Below are 19355 nucleotides of genomic sequence, written 5' to 3'. Positions count from 1 at the left end.
TCCTTCAGGGAAGGATACCTGTTATGGTTGTTTAGCCTGGACCTGTATGTTACTCCAGTCCCACACCAACGTGGATAACCTAGAACAGTGGCCAGCAGTACATTCAGAGAAGGTACGAGAAGGCAGACTCCTCAATAGTGCCACGTTCTGGGAAATAAAAGAAAAACAAACAATCCCTGGTGCAAACTCAAAAGTCAAGGCTGACTTATTTCATGGTGCAACGTTGATGTTTCCAGTCTCTGTGATCACTCACAAACAAGGCCTTGTTGAACCAATTCCTAAGTAAATTAATCTGTGCTTGTGGCAAACAGCCCAGCTGGGAAGAACACAGTTCAGAGATGTAACTGTTTGACTCATCGTATTTCTGCAATCCATTCGCCATCTATAGACGGAGAAAAGATTGCAGAATTTCCATCAGCAAATCAGGCCATGCTCTCTTCTTGTAGCTGCCATCGGGAAGGAGGTAAGGGAGCCTTAAATACCACACCACCACATTCAGGAACACTTATTATCCTTCAAACATCAGGCTCCTGAAACTGTGTGGATAACTTCACTTTCAAGGAGTCTACAACTCATGTTCTCGGTATTATTAATTAATTAATTAATTAATTAATTGTGGGTTTTTTGTATTTGCACAGTTTGTCTTCTTTTGCACACTGATTATCTGTCAGTCTTTGTGTGCAGTTTTTCATTCATTCTATTGTATTTCTTTGTTCTACTGTGAATGTTTGCAAGAAAACGAATGTCACAGTAGTATATGGTGACACATACATACTTTCATAATAAATTTACTTTGGACTTTGAATCTGCACTGTGGCCCTGCTGAGAAATGAGAGAGTAGCATACTTTACCAATCAATATTTCCATATTTTAAAAGCATACAATTGATATTTAAACAGTTACTTGGCAGAATGAAGCCAATACCCAAGAGCAAGGAGGACACATTTCAAGACATGTTTGTCATTAACCAAATCTAAAAAAAAGCATTCTTGTGGTTAGTGATATGCGTCCAATTTAAAAAAAAACACATTTCTTGTCAGTACAGTGGTTTGCAAATGTTATGTTTACTTCACGTCACTGTGAGAGGATGTACCAGGTTAAACCCTCAGCAATGCTGAAAGGAAACTATGGAAGGACAGAAAAACAGGATGGAATTGCACAATACTACGTGAAACTTTGCAGAGAGGGGCATCAGGAAATGTTTTGCAGTTAATGGAAGATCTATGGGCATGGGTGACACAGCAACCAAATTCCTCCTGTGTAAAGTTAAAAAAAATCTTTTGTTGTTAGTGTTTGTTAAAGGACTAGTGGCTCAGAGCCGAGGAATATTCCTGGTACATCAAAAAGCAAAAATGTACATTGGCACTAAATGAAAAGAAAACATTTTATCTGAATGAATCATGGCATGGTACGACAATTGCTCTGCCTGAGACCACAAGAAACTGTAGAGAATTGTGGGCCCAGCTCAGCACATCACAAAAACCAGCTACTCCTCCATGGGCTCTGTCGACATCTTCTGCTCCTTCGGTAAAGGAAGCAACGTAATCAAAGACCCACACACCCCGGACATTCTCTATTCTCCCCTCAATTTGGGCAGAAGATAAAAAAGCCTGAAAGCAAGTACTAGCAGGCTCAAGGCCATCTTCTATCCCATTGTTGTGAGACAATTCAAAGGTCCCCTAGGTGGACCCAAAGACTTGGCCTCCACAGCTGGCTGTAGCAATTAATTCCATAGATTTCCCCTTTCTGTTCTAAAAGGGATGTCCCTCTAGTCTGAGGCTGTGCCCTCTGGTTTGACTCACCCACTGTAGGAAACATCCTCTCCACATCCACTCTATCTAGGCCTTTCAATCAGTTTTAATGAGATTTCCCCCCCCCCCTCCAATCTTCCAACGAATACAGACCCAGGGCCATCAAATGTTAATCTTTTCATTCCCAGAATCATTCTTGTGAACCTCCTCTGGACCCCCACCAATGTCAGTAGATCTTTTCTTTGATAAGGGGCCCAAAATGTTCATAATAGTTAAAGTGGCTTGTAAAGCCCCCGCGTTGCCCCTTTGCTTTTATAATCTAGTCCTTTGTTCAGTGGCATGGGCAGAACCCACATTTTGTTCCCAAGCAAGAGGCCCTGAAGCAGCCTCCAGCCGGCATTCTCACCTGATCTCCATCTTCTCCACATGCTCCTCTTCAACGTCAAAGTTCGACTTTCGACTGTAGCTGCAAGGCTTTGTCACCTGCATGGCAAGGAGCCAATGAGTTACAGATCCCTCTGAGCACAGGGGAGGCACAGTGTAAGATGTGACACAGGATAAAATGATCAACAGCTGCCCAAGACACCCAGGGGCGGGGGTAAAACCACACCTGACCAGACACATGGTGTAAGTAGAAGGATGCTCAGCACCAACCAAAATGGCTGCACAGGTGTGGTTTAGATGGTACAACAGCAACCTGAATAATCTGGTATACACAGCATAGGCACAACAGGTTAAATGGCCTTGTTTGGTGCTGATTCCATGAGTAGAACTCGCCTTTCTACAACTCCCTGTATGTACAGCAAGGCAGCTCTGAGAACTACAGAGTGAGGAGGAAGGGGCATGATGGAAAGTGAATGGTGGGCAGGGAGAGTGATGTAGAGGGAGGGATGGAAAAGAGAAAATAGAAGAGAAGGAATTAGCGACAAGTGTCGGGAGTGAGAGAGATGAGGAGGAATTTCTTTAACTAGAGAGTAGTCAATCTGTAAAATTCATTGCCATAGATGCCTGTAGAAGTCAAATCATTGGGTATACTTATAGTGGAGGTTGATAGATTTTTGATTAGTAAGGGCGTCAAAGGTCATGGGAAGAAGGCAAGAGCGTGTATCAGGGGTCTGCATAGGCGTTGAACAATGGGAGATTCATGCAGTGGATTTGCATTGGGAGTCAATCTTGTGAACAGAGAGTCCACCACAGAGAATTGCACAGCAGATCCAGAGGAATCTGTACTGAAAGTCCTTTCCTGTATCTGCACATGGGAGTCTGCACTTGAGTCCGCACTGGGGTCTCTGCAAGGAGGACTGAGGAGGAGAACCACAGACTGGAGTGCAATTCTCCTCATGGAAACCACCCAGGATATCTGTACCAGGGTCTACAGCATTCTAGCATATACAGTGCATGGAACAAGACAGATGAACCCAAGCGTGACAATGGTTTACTTGTCAGTCAGGAGCAGATTGGAACAGAATAACGAACCCCACCATTTGGACATGTGGATCAAAGAAATGCCCTTCAGATAATGCACTGAGGAAAAACTTACCTCAAAATAGAACATTTCATCAAACTGTGGATTATTCGTTTTTCGTTTTACTTTTGTTTTCTTCACCTCTGACCTAACATCAAAACAAAAACAGTCAGACCTCTGGTCCATGTGCAGGTTGAAGATTTATCCAATAGGAAACAAAAGAAAATGGCAGAACCCTGCACATGCTAAAGACCCAAGATAAAATCAACAATACAACAAACTTAGGTCAGGCAGCATCTTTGGAGAGAGGAGGATTGAGTTAATGGTCCAGGATTACAACATTTTCTTTGGCAGTGATTCTCAAAAAGATGAATGTATGGGGATCTATTTCAACCCGTACCGCCCATATTACTGGATCAGGCATCACATTTTACTCTCCACTGGTCCGTGCTTACCAGGACTGAAAACCAGCATTCCACCGATTCCATCGCATTCTGGAGGAACAGGCTAGAATTACATCCTTCAGTCTGGTTACAAGCTAAGAAACATAACCAAACGTAATAAAGGCAGATCAGACAGCATCCGTAGAGAGAGAGATATCAGAACTGCTAAAGTTAGGAGTCAAACATGCTTCAATTTGCAGAGAATGGGAGAGGATAGAGAAAACAGAGATGTGTGTGATAGGGTTGTAGACAAAGAGAAGAAATGGCATCAGTGGAGCTCTGTCATTGGGAAAAGTGCCAATCGTTAATCACAGGGGATTAATCTCGAGGTGTAACAAAAGGGAGATAAAGACAGAGGCAAGAAACGTGGCAATGCTGTAACTGTGAGATACAAACCCTCAGGACTTTAACACTGGATTTCAGATAACCAGCCTTTCCAGTTTAGTTCCGATGAAAGGTCATCAAGCTGATATGCTTTTTCTCTTTTTCTGTCACCACAGATACTGCCTGACCTGATGGGTATTTTCAGCGTAATGGGCTTTGAATCAAATTTCCATAAACTGATGTGTTTTGTATCTCACAAATCTGGCACTGAAATTTTTCATCTCTCCTGCTCTGATTCATCTGATCTACTTACTGCTCGTCCACACAGATCACTAATGATCAACAGCCCTTCACCACCCCTCTCAAATGGTACCATCACCTCCTGCATCATTCCTTCTCTCCTGCTTTCCACCCTATCAGAGACATCCCCTTTGTTCTTTCCACCCATCTTTCTGTGTAGCTTAATGTTTGATATTAAACTTCTCTAATGAAAGATGGTAGATATGAAATGTTCACTGTTTCTCTCCACAGATGCTGCACACCCTGATAACTATTTCCTGCATTACTTCCAACATCTACAGTTTTCTGTTTCTGGACACAACCAGCTGTGGGCAAAAGAGTGGTCTGGGTTGCCAAACAGTGCAGCCACATCATAACTGCTAACATGGCAAAACTAAGGGGGTTTGAAGGAAAATTCAACTTTTTATTCAGCTGATATAGATAGTCTTTCCTCATGGACCATGCCATACAAAGGATGTGCCAAAAGAATTAATAGCAAGGCCATGGACTCGGAGTGCACAGTAAAGTTTATCACATGTAAACCTGGGCTGGATTATCCTGCAGATGCCAGACCAGTGATAAGTAACTGTAAGTTAACTGATACCTGGATGGGCTCGACAAGGTAACTGTTGCATAAGGATCGCATTGTCCATTGACTATTGGCAAATCCTGGCACTCTAAAACACTGAAAGATAAAAATTGATTATTCAAATGTCATTTTTTTTCTGCTCTTCTTGCAACATAACATGTCTGTGTAGATTAGAGACTGAATCAATCCACCAAACACTGAGAAATCCTGACTTTGTTTTCTTTTGCTCTAATAGTGTTTCCCGTTAAAATTGTGTATAACTTGTTTATCTTGTGAATGTTGTCTATACGATGCTTTGTTCCTGCAATACTGCTGCAAGTAAGTTTTTCTTTACTCTTGTGCACATGACAACAAACCTAACTCTTGACTGCTTATATGCTTCATGCTAAGGATTTCTCCATCTTTCAATATACAAATCATTACTTTGTTCCTTTCTTTGTTTTATGACTTCACCATTGGTCCCCTTAAACTCTTGAACCCTTCTCTCAGCTTTCCCTGTAAACTGGATGCCTGCTTCTTAGGTTTAACCCACAAGCTCTACTGACTCTCAGTTAAGTGACATCTCAGCTATAAAAAACTGAATTCCCTCTACTGTCTCATGGTTGCATGGCAGAGCAAACTCAAAGGGCTGAATGGCCTCATTCTTCTCCAATGTCTTATGGTCTCACTCTTTCCTTTCTCTTCTGAAAGCACACGGTGTGCTTTAATCGATACTTGTGTACATGGCCCAGTGGGACAACAGAGACATGAAGCCTGTTGAAAACCTGCTGTACCAACTCTGAATAGGAGCTTGAAGCTGTGATTTCAAACTTAATCTGAGCAGGAATTTCTTTTATAATTTCCTGTGTCTTTTCAGCAGGAACAAATAAACACTGTCCTCTCACAAAAGCAAGAGTTTCACATAGCCTTTATGAACAAGTTAACAAGTTTCATATCTTGCATGTGTAACACAGTGTTCATTTCCTCTGGGTCTTCTGCCAGAATTCCACACCACTCTAATAATGCCAGGCACTGGGATGGAAAAGGATTGGATTATCATTGCAGAGGGAACCACAACACAATGACATGATGGCCCCTTTGCTTTATAGTACACAGAACATAGAACAGTACAGCACAGAGAAAGAGGCCCTTGGCCCACAATTTCTGTGCCAACGTGATGCCAATTTGAACTGTACTTCTGCCTGCACATCGTCTATATCCTTACATTCCTTACTTGTTCATTTGTCTGTCTTGATTGATTGGTTGTCCGTTGTAACTGAGGACAACAGGTAGAAACTTGTGCAGGGGAGTTTTTAAAGTGGAAAAGCTGATGCACCGGGACAGTTCCGCTCTGTTGATCTCAGAAGTCCCTGTCCAGTGGTACAAGTTGCACGAGTGATGTCTAGTTGCCTATTAAATGCTGCTACTGTACCTGCATTCACCACTTCCCCTACCAGTGCTTTCCAGGCACCTGCTAGTCTCTATGTAAAAAAAAACTGTTTTAAACTTTCCCCCTCTCACCTTAAACCTATGCTCTCTAGTAACTGGGAAAAAGACTCCGATCGTCTACACCTCAGTTTTACATACTTTTATCAGGGTCCCCCTCAGCCACTCCAGAGAAATCAATAGATTAAAGCTATGTTTGACATTTTGAAAATGCTTATTGTGAGAGTCCATTATGTTCAGTGTCAAGCACACACGCTGCTCTCACACATTAAAGAAAGAAACATTAGCATTCACACAGCCGCCAGTCTTTCACTACCTCAGAACATCGAGTGCTTCAGCTGGTGAAGTAACTTTCAAGTGCACTGCCTGCTGTGGTGTAGGAGACTCGATGGGTAACATGTACACAGCAAGCTCCCATGGACAACATGATGACAGTGTCATCAATGATAAGCATTGACAACAGGGACACAACTAGAAACGTCTTTCAAACCTGAAGCAAAGAAATTATCAGTTCAACTTAAATTCTATGAAATTTATGAAATCAGTCTTATGAGTGAGGGACAGAATTGAGTTAATCTTTTGTGATGACTCTCTCCCTGATAGGCTGAATGCTTTCTATGCACAATTTAACCAATTGAATGATGTGACATCGAGGAAAGCCCCTTCTCTTCTTGAAGAACAGGCATCCTGTCTGGCTGCAGCCTAAGTGAGGAGGAACCTAGCCAGGGTGAACCCACACAAAGCTGCAGAGCCAGACAACATACCTAGTCAGGTGCTGAGGGATTGTGCGGCCCAGCTTACAGAGGTCTTAAGGGACATCTTTAATATTGCTCTGAAATAGTCCACTGTCCTTAAAGGCTTCAAGCCAGCCACCATCATTCTGGTGCCCAAGAGAGCAACAGTAACACCTAAATGATTACTGTCCAGTGACACTGACTTCAACAATCATGAAGTGCTTTGAGTGGCTGGTAATAGATCATATAAATCTCATCTTCCAAAAACACTGGGCCCTTTCCAGTTGCCTACTGCTCAAACCCATCCACTGATGTTGCCAGAGCCTCGGCCCTCCACTCTATCCCATCCCATTCACTCACCCATACAGGTCTTGAAGCTGGTGACAACTGTGGCATATTCATTCAGACTTGATGATGAATCCCTGAATATTGCCGAGTCCACCAACTCAAAGCAGTCCTATAATTTCTTCTCCACCTCCCTTTACAAACCATCTTGGTCCTCAGTACTGGTGTTGTGGTATTCCATCTCTGCCTAAATTAGCCTGTATTCCCATACTTAGCCTGTATTTTTATTGGCTTCAAATGGGATAAGGAATGTTTGTATTGCAATGTGCAGAGTAGAGTATGTGGATTAGTTTGGATGGCGAAGAGGCTTGCCATTGTTCTAAAGCCAGAAAGTACAGGGGATCTCATCCTAATGGCTCTCTCATGAAAATTTCTATTCTTCTTGTGGCACAGTGAACGTTAAGTTCACATAACAAATCTCGCTGGAAGGTCTCCTCAAAAATAATATCAAGGGAACAAGTAAAACTCTCTTACCGTGTGGCCAGCTTATGGCAAATGCTCCCACTGTCAGTGATCACTTCACTGAGTCTTAGCTCCAGGTGAACTTTGCCCTGAAATGATCATTATAACTGTCAAGATATTATCATCGCTCCTAAAATTATAATGTAATGAAAAAAAACTGAGCATTTGTATTTACATATATTATCTCGGAACCTGAGAACAAATCCAAATCAACATCATAAAGATCACAGCAACCTCTAGGCTCAAAGGTAATTTGAATTTGTGTAAAGATCTAAGATAAAGATTGGCAAAACACAGAGAAATCCGATATCTTTCCACATATAGGAGGAAGATTCAAAATCTGGTTGAGTGGTGCCACAACAACAACCTCTCACTCAATGGTAGCTTACTAACTGAATATGGGGGGTGGGGAGGAGTGAGGGGGCAGGGGATAAGAGCGGTGGGTTTTGGCACGGAGCGGGGTAGGTGCAGAGGGGGAGGGAGGGGGCGCGGAGAAGGAAAGGGGGGTCGCGGAGAGGGAAGGGGTCGCGGAGAGTGAGGGAGAGGGAGGGAGGCGCAGAGAGCGGGGAGGCAAAGAGAGAGAGGGAAGAGAGGGAGAAAAAATGAGAGGAGGAGGGGAGGGGTGGTAGGTGAGGGGAAGGATCAGGGGAAGAGAAGGGGAGGGGAGGGAGAAACAGGCACAGATTAGATAGATAGATAGATACTTTATTGATGGCATGAAGGAGAGTTGGAGGGAAATAATGAGAGACGGCAAGGGGAGAATGTGGGGGGGGGAGAATGTGGGGGAGAGAAAGTTAGGAAGGAAGGAAAATAGAGAGATACAAGTGGAGGAGAGATAAGCAAGATATGTATGAATTGTGCGGTTGGCGACTGGCTGGGGCATGGTAGAGACTTCCTTCACAAGGACCGCTTCCTCTTAACCCTGACCGAGGAGGAAGAAACACTATGTGTCTGCACACCATCTCAGCCCCAAACATGCCTGTTGCTGGAAGGAATGTGTGAGAAGCAGCAGAGGATTACAGATTTCCCCTTCACATTTGTCAAAATCAATCAGTAAATTGACTGTGCAGTGAGTTGCTCTCAAAATAAACTGCGAAATACTTCCATGATATCGATTGTGATCTCAGGTGACTCAGCACCAAGCTCCAGCTGCCTGTCTGTCATTTGGAAGTGGTCCCACAGTAAAGGCTGGACAAAGGTGGGATCTGAATCATGACCTGCTGGTCATGGTGCAGGATACAAACCCTGCAGCTAAGGGCCAGCTCACCTGACTGCTGTTACCAACAAGTCGACAATCTAAAGACGTCATAAACTCACTTCTGCAAGCAGAGTATGGCTGATTTTCTGCTGACAACGTTGCCGGGGTTAGATCAGAAAGGATGAGAGGAGTTCAGTGTCAAGCATAATCACCATCACAGACTAGATTAACTACCTTCGTGCTGTTTATGGTCTCTCTCCCCCTCCCATCCCAGTGTGTTAGCTCATTGGGTGGGAATGTCATCCTGAAAGATCGGTACAACCCCACCTCAATCAGTAACAAAGCTTACTTATTTCCATCCATGGCCATTACACTCAAGAAGGAGGAGTGATGCATTGGTTATAAAACTTTAAAATATTTTTCACTGTTAACATACAACATCCTGGAGTATGGTTCAATTAATCTAACTGAAATAGCTTGATAGCCTCTTATCTGTCCTTTGTTAATAGGTAGAATTCATAGAGTCACAGAGTACCTCAGCACAGAGACATCCACCACTTCCACTGGCAGCTCGTTCCACACTCTCACCCCTGAGTGAACAAGTTCTCCCTCAGGTTCCTCTTAAAACACTTCATTGTTTACCTTTAACCCATGACCTCTAGTTTTAGTCTCACCCAATCTCAGTGGAAAAAGCCAGCTTGCATTTACCCTATCTATTCCCCTGATAATTTTGCACACCTCTATCAAATTTCCCCTCAATCTTCTATGCTCCAGGGAATAAATAAATCTCAATAACTCTAAAGTAAATGGGGGGGGGGGGGCTAACAAGTGGGCTTAGGTCTCTGCTCCAAAACCAGCTTACCCTGAGGTAACCTGTGAATTCTTAGAAATCAGCACTGGAATTGGCTTGGCAACAAGGGGGGAGCACTTCAACGGAATGTGTGATCTAGTGAAGTAATCAGGCCCGTCCTAAACCCACTTCAACCCTAACCCATCTCAGATTCTTGCCATTCTCCCAATAATCACAAAAGGTCTTGTGGCACAATGTCAGAGAGAGGAGGAGAGTTCTTCAGGTATCAGCAGGAAAAGTCAATATTATTCTCATTCCACCCAGATGCAACACAGAGCGTCATAGGAAGTCATTCCTGCCTGTGGCCATCAAACTTTACAACTCCTCCCTTGGAGGGTCAGACACCCTGAGCCAATAGGCTGGTCCTGGATTTATTTCATAATTTACTGGCATAATTTACATATTACTATTTAACTATTTATGGTTTTATTACTATTTAATTATTATGGCGCAACTGTAACGAAAACCAATTTCCCCCGGGATCAATAAAGTATGACTATGACTATAAGATTAAGAATATCTTTATTGTCATTGTTGTGCAGCAATGAAACACAGTTTAGCTGCTCAACGTTTTGCAGCATGACAAAGAATATATACATAAAATAAACTCTAAAACCTCAGGAGTGCAGTCCAAAATTAATAATGTATGGATGGGGGGGTAGGACTATTGCACACCTGCCATTCCTGGAAGTGTGATGCATTTAGCTGCCGCCGTCTTAGGAGGGGGGCAGGAGAAGGGAAGGGGGTGTTATACATTTCACTGCTTGTGGGTAGAAGCTGTTAAGGAGTCTCTTTGTTTTCGTCCTTAATGCTCTGTATCTCTTCCCAGAAGGTAGAGGGGAAAACAGGTGATGTCCAGGATGAGTGGGATCCATTGAAATACAAGTAGCCTTCTTTTGAAGTCTGCCAGTGTAAATGTCTCTGAGGGAGGGTAATGTTGTGCCAATAACCCGCTCTGCTACCCTCACCACCCGCTGCAAGTCCTTCCTGTTCTGTTCTGTGCAGCTGGCAAACCACACTGCACAGCAATACGTCAGGAGGCTCTCTATAGTTGTCCGATAGAAGTTGATCAGCAGGTGATGAGGGAGGAGAGCGTGCTTCAGCTTCCTTAGGAAGCAGAGCCTCTGTTGGGCCTTCCCCACCTGATAAGAGATATGGGCAGTCCAGGTGAGGTCAGCCGAATGTAGACGCCGAGGAACTTGAAACTCTCTACTCTCTCCACCTCTTTCCCGTATATGTGCAGAGCAGAGTGCTCGATGCGCTTTGATTTCCTGAAGTCTACTATCAGCTCTTTGGTTTTGTGATGTTCAAGTCCAGGTTATTATGACCACACCATTCTGTCAAATGCTGTACCTCCTCCCTATAGGCTGTCTCATCACAATCTGATATGACACCTATTAGGGTGGTATCGTCAGCAAATTTGACAATGGTGTTGGTGGAGTGAATGGTAGAGCAGTCATGGGTGAAAAGAGAATAGAGGATGGGGCTGAGAACACACCCCTGTGGTGTACCGGTGTTCAGGATGAGAGTAGATGATGTGTGTTCTCCCATCCTGACATTTTGGGGTCTGTTACTCAGAAAATCCAGTATCCATGAGCACAGTGAACTGTCAAGGTCCAGGTTGCTCAATTTCTGCACCAGTTTGTAGGGGATGACTGTATTAAAAGCTGAGCTGTAGTCCACAAACAGCATTCTTACATAGGTGTTAGCCTGGTCCAGGTTTGTAAGGGCTGTGTGGAGAGCTGTGATGACTGCATCCTCTGTCAATCTGTTTGCACGATACGCAAACTGGTATTTATCAAGGTCAGCAGGTGTGGCAGACTTAATATAAGACAGTATGACTATCAAACAGAAAAGCACAAAGGTGCAGATGCTCAAATAAAAACAAACATTTCTAGGAATAATCAACAGACCAGGCAGCATCCACGGAGAAAGAATCAAAATTAATATGTCACGTTAATGATCTTACATCTCAACACACATCCTAGTGTTCAAGCGTAGCGTCACCTAGTGCCCTAAGGCAATATTTTTAACTAAGATGAACAACAACTTCAACTAAGTAATCATACGGATCATTATCTCACTTCTGATTGTGGGATCTTGCTAAGTGCCAGTTGGCTGGCGCATTTCTGACATGGTCATACTTGATTGGCTGGTACATCCTGAGTTGCAAAAGACACTACCAAAACTGAAATCCTTCTAAGCTCACCTGAACTTCTGAATCAGCATCGACCGGCTGCAGTGGGAACCAGGTATCCCGATTGTGATAATTCTGAAGCTCATCTTTCTTGATAGCGACCTTTCCTGCAAACAGATCACAGCATACACAACTCATTGTCTTGTCTTTCCAAAAGTACCACCAGGTCAGCAACAGTTATTAGTCTCCAACCATCAGGCTCCTGAACCAGCGTGGATAACTTCACTAATTCCACAATGTATGGTCTCACTTTCAGGGATTCTACAAGTTATGTTCTCATTATTATTTACTTACTTTTTTTTGTATTTGCAGTTTGACTTCTTTTGCAGACTATCAGTCTTTGTGTGTAGTTTTTCATTGATTCTATTGTATTTCCTTGTTCTACTGTGAATGTCCGCAAGAAAATGAATCTGAGGGTAGCAGATGGTGACATACTATATACATACTTTGATAATAAATTTCCTTTGAACGTATTACTGTGTTTCTCCTCACAATGTGACTGCATTAAAACTGGATTTATGTATTTTCAGAATGGTTTCTTTCATGGTCTAATTTCGTCCATTCCTTCTGAGCTCAAATATTATTTTGTTTTGTAACTTGTTAGCAGTGAGTGGTGCAACAGAGAGCAATGGAGCACCTCCACATGTGACAAAACCAACAGTCTGTTTCTGCATTCACTGAGTTTAAAGAGAGAGATGATAGAGAGACAGAGAGAGATAGAGAGATAGACAGAGAGACAAAGAGAGATAGAGACAGAGAGCAATAGAGACAGAGAGACAGAGACAGAGAGAGATATATTAGAAAAAGTCATTAACAGCCCCATTGGGACTTCAGAAGGAATTCTTTCTCTAACAGAGGAGGTAGAGTAAAGAACCTGCATCCATCAGGAGTAGATGAGGTGAACAGCAGAGATGTATTTATTGGAAAGTTAGAGACACCCACAAAGGAATGGAAGGAGGTGAGACAGACAGTGAGGAGGCTGAAAATGGGAGGCCCAAAACTACCAGCTTGAAGCAGTCGTACAACTACTCTGCTGAAAATTCTGTGGATTCTGCACAGGGCAAACCCACTCAAACACTGCTTGCTTCCAAGTTCACCACTAGTTGTTGTTCACACTTACTCTGTGGTTGAAAATTTTTGCTGAGGTACACACCACAGAAAGTAGAGTCTGCTCAATTTGAGTCATTTGCTGATCAAGAAGCACAGAAGCCATGAAGAATATTTAAACATATGATAGGAGGCATAAGTAGCCAGAGACTTTTTCCCCAGGGCAGAAATAACTAATACGAGGGGGCATAATTTTAAAGCGATTGGAAGAAAGTATAGGGGGGATATTTGTGGCAAGTTCCCCCCCCCACACAGAGTTCTGGGTATGTGGAATGCACTGCTGAGGGTGGTGGTAGAGACAGATACATTAAAGACATCTCAGAAACTCTTTAGATAGGTACATGTAGAAGGGAAAGGTTAGATCGATCTTAGAGTAGGTTAGGGTCGGCACGACATAATGAGCCAAAGGGCTTATACATAGAACATTACAGCGCAGTACATCTGTCAATCCTCGCACTGTGAGCAGTGCCCCATGAATATGCAACCCACATCTACCCTTTGTCACACTTCACTAGTAAATGCAGCACCACTCTTACACTATTGAGGAACTCACATTTGAACTCCAGATTTTCCTTTGGTTTCCATGATACAGAACACCCTTCTCTTTTTCCACAATATATCATGAACATCCCTGAATTTAATCTCCCACCATTGGTGATCCTGTCTTCAGCTGTCGTATACTCCAGCTCTAGAGTTGTCCCACTAAACTTCTTTGCCTCTTAAAATCTTCTTCAAAAGCCACCTATAAATGATCTGTTGACAATCCTCAATGCAGAATCTCAGATGACAGCAAGAAGCTGTACACCAGATAAATCAATTGGTTGTGTAGTGTAGCAACAACTACCTTGCATTCAACGTTAGCAAGACCGAGAAATTGATTGCGGATTTCAGAAAGGGAAAGTCGGGAGAACACACACCAGTCCTCATGGAGGGGTCAGTGGCGGAAAGGCTGCACAGCTTCAAGTTCTCAGAGGATCTACCCTGGCCCAACATATTGATGCAATTATGAAAAACACACCAAAAGCTACCCTCATTGGAAGTTTGAGGAATTTTGTTACGTCAGTGAAGACTCTAGCAAAAACAAATATATATATGGTGGAGAGCATTCTGACTGGTTGGAGACTCCAGTGCACAGGATCAAAAGAGGTTCCAGAAGGTTGCCAATTCAGCTACCTCCATCACGAGCATGATCTTTGCCACTACTGAGGACATCTTCAAGAGGTGGTACCTCAGGAAGGCAGCATCCATCACCAGGATAAAGGGTTTGCTGTTTAGGACTGATGAGGAGAAACTTCTCACTGCAGAAGGTGAATATTTGGAATTCTCTATCCAAGACGCCTGAGAAAGCTCAGCCAGTCATCCCGTTTATTTAAAACAGGAGTTGATAGATTTTGCGGATATTAAGGTAATCAGGGGATATGGTGATAGGGTAGGAAGATCAGTCATGAATTTGATGAATGGCAGAGTGGGATTGAAGGGCCAGAGGCCCATCCTGCTCCTACTTCTTCTCTTATACAATTGGAAGTCATCCTACTGGTCAGATCCATATCTCTTTACAATAGAGCAAGCACTGCTACATTCTGCCACTGAGAACCACTTTTTCCATTTTCTTTCCTGAGTTCATGATGCCACATGGAGCTGGAGCTTGGAAAGAATTCTTGCAAAATGGCTGCGAAGCTCTTGGTGATGCCTAGAGGCTGTGGTAGGTGCCTTCCAAAAACATATCTTTCTTTATGAATGTGCCAGAATTGTGCCTTGATCTTTAGGACACTGAAAGGATATATACTTGTCAAAGATTGGAAAAGGTTGGTTTTCCACCTATTAGCAATCTTCTTTTGAATCAGAGATCCATTGGTTTCAATAGTTAAATGGCACAGTGCAGCTGGAGTTTATGAGCTTATTTAACTTACAATTCATCCTTATGAGTCTTAAACTGATGAATAATCTAATACTGAGTCACTTTATGTGAATAAATAATTCACTATAACCATTATATAGGCTTTTGATCAAGCTTCTCTTCAAGCCTTCATTCAGTAGATTCTGATGAGCTCATTCAGTGAGGCCCAATCACCTTCCCTCAGATACACAGCAAATTTCTTTCATGCTCCCTTCCTGTCTGATGGATGTTCAAATTAATCAGTCACTCAGCTTCCCACCAAATACACCACTTTTAGTTTGTGGAATGTGCTTTCTTTCGATGATGAAATCACTTCACTGTCATGTGCTTTAAGTATGAATCAACTTTTCTCCGAACCAGGCTGTAAAGCACACATAACACACGATAACTTCTGAAGGTAAGGAATATCAAACAATAATAAGAATGTGTTATTCTTAAAATTTATAAATCCTCACCAAGTCCACAACTAGGCCAGTGTACCTATGCTCAACTCCCTTAGCTCATGTTTCAGTGAACAATGGAGCATTTCAAGGCTCCCAGTTGAGGACTCTGGGTGTGCACATTTAAGGGCAATCCTGTTGACGACATCCACCTCCTCTGATTGAAGCCCCAGCATCACAGATTATGCAATCTGTTTATCAGAATGTACAGTCTGATGATGTATTCTGGAAACTCTCTGGTGGTGAGGAAACACTTAGCACGGTGAATAATGCTGGAACAGTCTGCATCAGAATTAAAATAAGAACAAATTTTGACAAGTTTCCAAATCACTGGGGCAGTAGGCTAGGGGCCTTGAAGAAAATCTCAGTCTGAAGCCTTCAAGTGATCACATTTCCTCTGAGATGCTGGTGTTGCTTTAATGCTGACCTCTTGTTAAGTTTGATTTTAATTGGTCCAACACTGGAAGCCATGTCTTCAGCTACCTGGGCTCCAGAATTCCCTCCCTAAACCATCCCTTATGGAAATTGCAACAAAGTAAGGGTTAAGATAATGTCTAGGCAAGGATAGTAACAGATATTGTGCAGCCAGCCCAGGCCAGTAAAGTCTTTGAGCAGCCTAGCTTCCCTTTGCACAGCAGGGGACCAGAACTCTTTGGCATATAGAGACAAGGCAAGGAGGTAACGGAAGGATGCAAGTCACACACACCAACTAAGGGTCAATTATTTTACTAACTTCAAAGTATCATCGATTGTAATCTTGTAGTTTCTATCGACTTTTAACACCTCTATCGTGAATGGTGATCGATCTTGCAAATTTGAACATTCACAGATAAATGGTCAAATCCGTAACTACTAGTCAATTCTATATATAAAAAAAGGCACTTCTCCGTTCAAACTTCAGAATAGTTTGGTGACAAGGGCCATGCTGTTCTCCCTATGCACAAGTGAAAAAGTGTAACTGAGCAACGAGTGTGAGTTTTCAGAATCTAGTTAATCAGAATCAGGTTTATGAATCACCAGCAAGTGTCACGAAATTTGTTAACTTAGCAGCAGCAGTTCAATGCAATACATGATAATATAGTAACAAAAGTATATCAATTACAGTAAATATTGAATAGATTAAAAATAGTGCAAAAACAGAAATAATATATATTACAAAAGTGAGGTAGTGTTCATGGGTTCAATGTCCATTTAGGAATCATATGGCAGAGGGGAAGAAGCTGTTCCTGAATCATTGAGTGTGTACCTTCAGGCTACTTTACCTCCTTCTTGATAGTAACAATGAGAAGAGGGAATGTCCTGAGTGATGGGGGTCCTTAATAACGGACGCCGCCTTTCTGAGGCATTGCTCCTTGAAGATGGCTTGGGTACTATGGAGGTGAGTATCCAAGTTGGAGATGACTAATTTTAGGACTTCCTGTAGCTTCTTTCAGCCCTGTACAGTACCACCATCCCGCCCCCTCACCAGACAGTGATGCAGCCTGTCAGAATGCTTTCCACAGTACATCTAAAGAAGTTTGAGGGTATTTGTTGACAAACTAAATCTCTTCAAACTCCCAATGAATTTTAGCCACAGTTTTGCCTTCTTTATTGGTGCATTGAGATGTTGGGATCAGGTTAGATCCTCAGAGATATTGACACACAGGAACTTGAAATTGCTCACTGTCTCCACTTTTGATCCCTCTATGAGAATTGGGTCATGTTCCCTCGGCTTACCCTTCCTGAAGTCCACAATCAGCTCCTTCACCTTACTGACATTGTGTGCAAGGTTGTTGCTGCGACACCACTCAACTAACTGGCTTATCTCGCTCTCATCCCCATCTGAGAATCTACCAGCAATGGTTGTATCATCAGCAAATTTATAGATGATATTTGACAAAATCCTCACCTCATCCAGCCTCAACTGTTCAAGATAGTCCTTAAAGTCTAGTTCTGTGACCAGAAATCTAACATCTCCTCAAGTGAGCACTTATCAAAGAACACTTCCGTGAAACATCATGAGACATTACACCACGTTGAGGTTAATTGTCCAAGACTCGGTCAGAGTTTTGTTGCTCCTAAATCAGGACACCATGTGTTCAAATGCCACTAAGACAAGAGAAGCAGAAAGGCCAGGACTGAGGAAATGTTTCACTGTCAGATAGGCAGTAATGAGAGAGCACTACATTGTCAAGGGGCACTCACAGGGGTGTGCCATTCTGTTGGAGGGATAATGCTCGATTCCTTCAAAAGAGTTGGTACAAGCTCAATGGGCTGAATAGACTGGGCAACACTCTGAAATAGGCACCTTAAGGAGGGGCTTTGAACTCAAAAGAATCAGGTTTATTATCACTCTCTTATATGACATAAAATGTGTTGTTTTTGCAGCAGCAGCCCAGTGCAGGTGCCAAAGCTTCACATATTTGGGCTAAAAATGCTAATTCCTGGAGAATAGCTGGGACTGTAAGTTGAAAGCAATGAGGTAGGCTGCTGTCAGTGGTTAAAATAACTCCAGGAATTTAAAATAAATCCACAAAAAAATCCACAGGAAATAGTCAGCGGTCCGGTAGCATCTATGGGGAAAGTTACTGCTTCATATTTCTTTCTCTTATGTTCCATTACCTGCTGAATAGTTCTGGCATTTTACGTTTTTATCTCAGATTTCCATCTTCTGCCGATCTTTGCCCTTCAATCAGTGTTGAACTCTATGATTGACAGGTTTGCTGCTCACTCTGATGGATTTGAGCTGCAAAGCTGCAATAATTTACCAAGATGCCTGGCACTGCGTTCAGTATGTAAAAGGTTTTGCTCGCCTCTGGAGTTGCTGTCTACCACCTTTAGCAAACTTGCATACGAAGCCCTTTGGCCCATTGAGTCAATGCTGAGTCCCACATTGGTACCATTCTTCCACTTATTTCCTGCAACCTACTTTCACATACTCACATGCTAGTTAACTGCTCCCTGATTCTCCGATCACCAATGTAATTAACAGCCGGAATGTCTTTGGGATGTAGGCGGAAACTGGAGAACCAATGAAAGAAGTCAAATGCAACCTGCTCAAAGTTGCCTTGACTCAGTTTTGTGATCCAGTACCAGATTCACATGCTGGGTTTTAACACTGCAACATTGTGGGTGTTACAAGCCAAACAAATCTCTAGGATTGACCTGTAGTCACCTGGAACCAATGGATAATCTCTCCAAGAAGAGTTGCTGAAATGAGTAAGCCTGTACAGATGAATTTCTACTCACACTTCTTGTGATCAATTGAACTAAATGGACATTTATAGTTGACAGTTGTGGGTGGCACAATGGTGTAGCGGTTAGCATAACAATTTACAGTCCCAGCTACAAGATCAGAAGGGTGGCGGGGGGGGGGGGGGGTTCAACTCCCACCGCTGTCTTTAAGGAATTGATACGTTCTCCTCGTGGATATGCATGTTTCCTCCAGGAGCTCCAATTTCCTCCCACATTCCAAAAGGAAGAGGTTAGTAAGTTGCGGACCTGGTATGTAGACATAGACACTTGTGGGCTGCCCCCAACACATCGTACACTGTGTTATTTATTAATGCAACAACACATTTCACGGAATGATTGGATGTACTGCACATGGGACAAATAAAGCTAACTTTTAAAAGATACTGTCTGAGGGAAGCTGAGTGGCCTGCCCGTGACTCACAGGGCAACTGTGAAAGCAGTAGGTGTTGTTTAATGGTAGAAGTGCAGGGAGCTGACTTCATGGGGTAACCATGCAATCAGTCCTCGTGTGTGTTGGGTCTGTTCAGACCTGTGTATTTTTGTACTTTAAATCCTACTCTAGCTTTTCAAGTCAGCAATAAAGCCAACTTTAAACATTCTATAAATTGTTTTAGA

The 19355-nt window shown here is 42.8% G+C and overlaps 1 protein-coding gene across 4 annotated transcripts in view; it reads right to left on the bottom strand.

The window, feature by feature from the left end:
- LOC140198041 (ras GTPase-activating protein 3) overlaps positions 1 to 19355 on the bottom strand; it is a 234759-nt gene that overhangs the window by 36351 nt on the left and 179053 nt on the right. For 3 of the 4 annotated variants that reach the window (XM_072258877.1, XM_072258878.1, XM_072258879.1), the window contains 5 exons: positions 12075 to 12169; positions 7830 to 7906; positions 4867 to 4947; positions 3292 to 3364; positions 2158 to 2234 (listed from right to left, as the gene is read on the bottom strand). In XM_072258877.1, the coding sequence (XP_072114978.1) occupies positions 2158 to 2234; positions 3292 to 3364; positions 4867 to 4947; positions 7830 to 7906; positions 12075 to 12169 (403 nt within the window). Of the gene's footprint in view, positions 1 to 2157; positions 2235 to 3291; positions 3365 to 3671; positions 3755 to 4866; positions 4948 to 7829; positions 7907 to 12074; positions 12170 to 19355 lie in introns of those variants that run through there. The other variant, XM_072258880.1, reaches the window with a different exon arrangement.

Source organism: Mobula birostris, chromosome 5 (genome assembly GCF_030028105.1).
Source record: "Mobula birostris isolate sMobBir1 chromosome 5, sMobBir1.hap1, whole genome shotgun sequence".
Taxonomy (NCBI): Eukaryota; Metazoa; Chordata; class Chondrichthyes; order Myliobatiformes; family Myliobatidae; genus Mobula; species Mobula birostris.
This window is presented reverse-complemented; position numbering and strand designations above follow the sequence as displayed.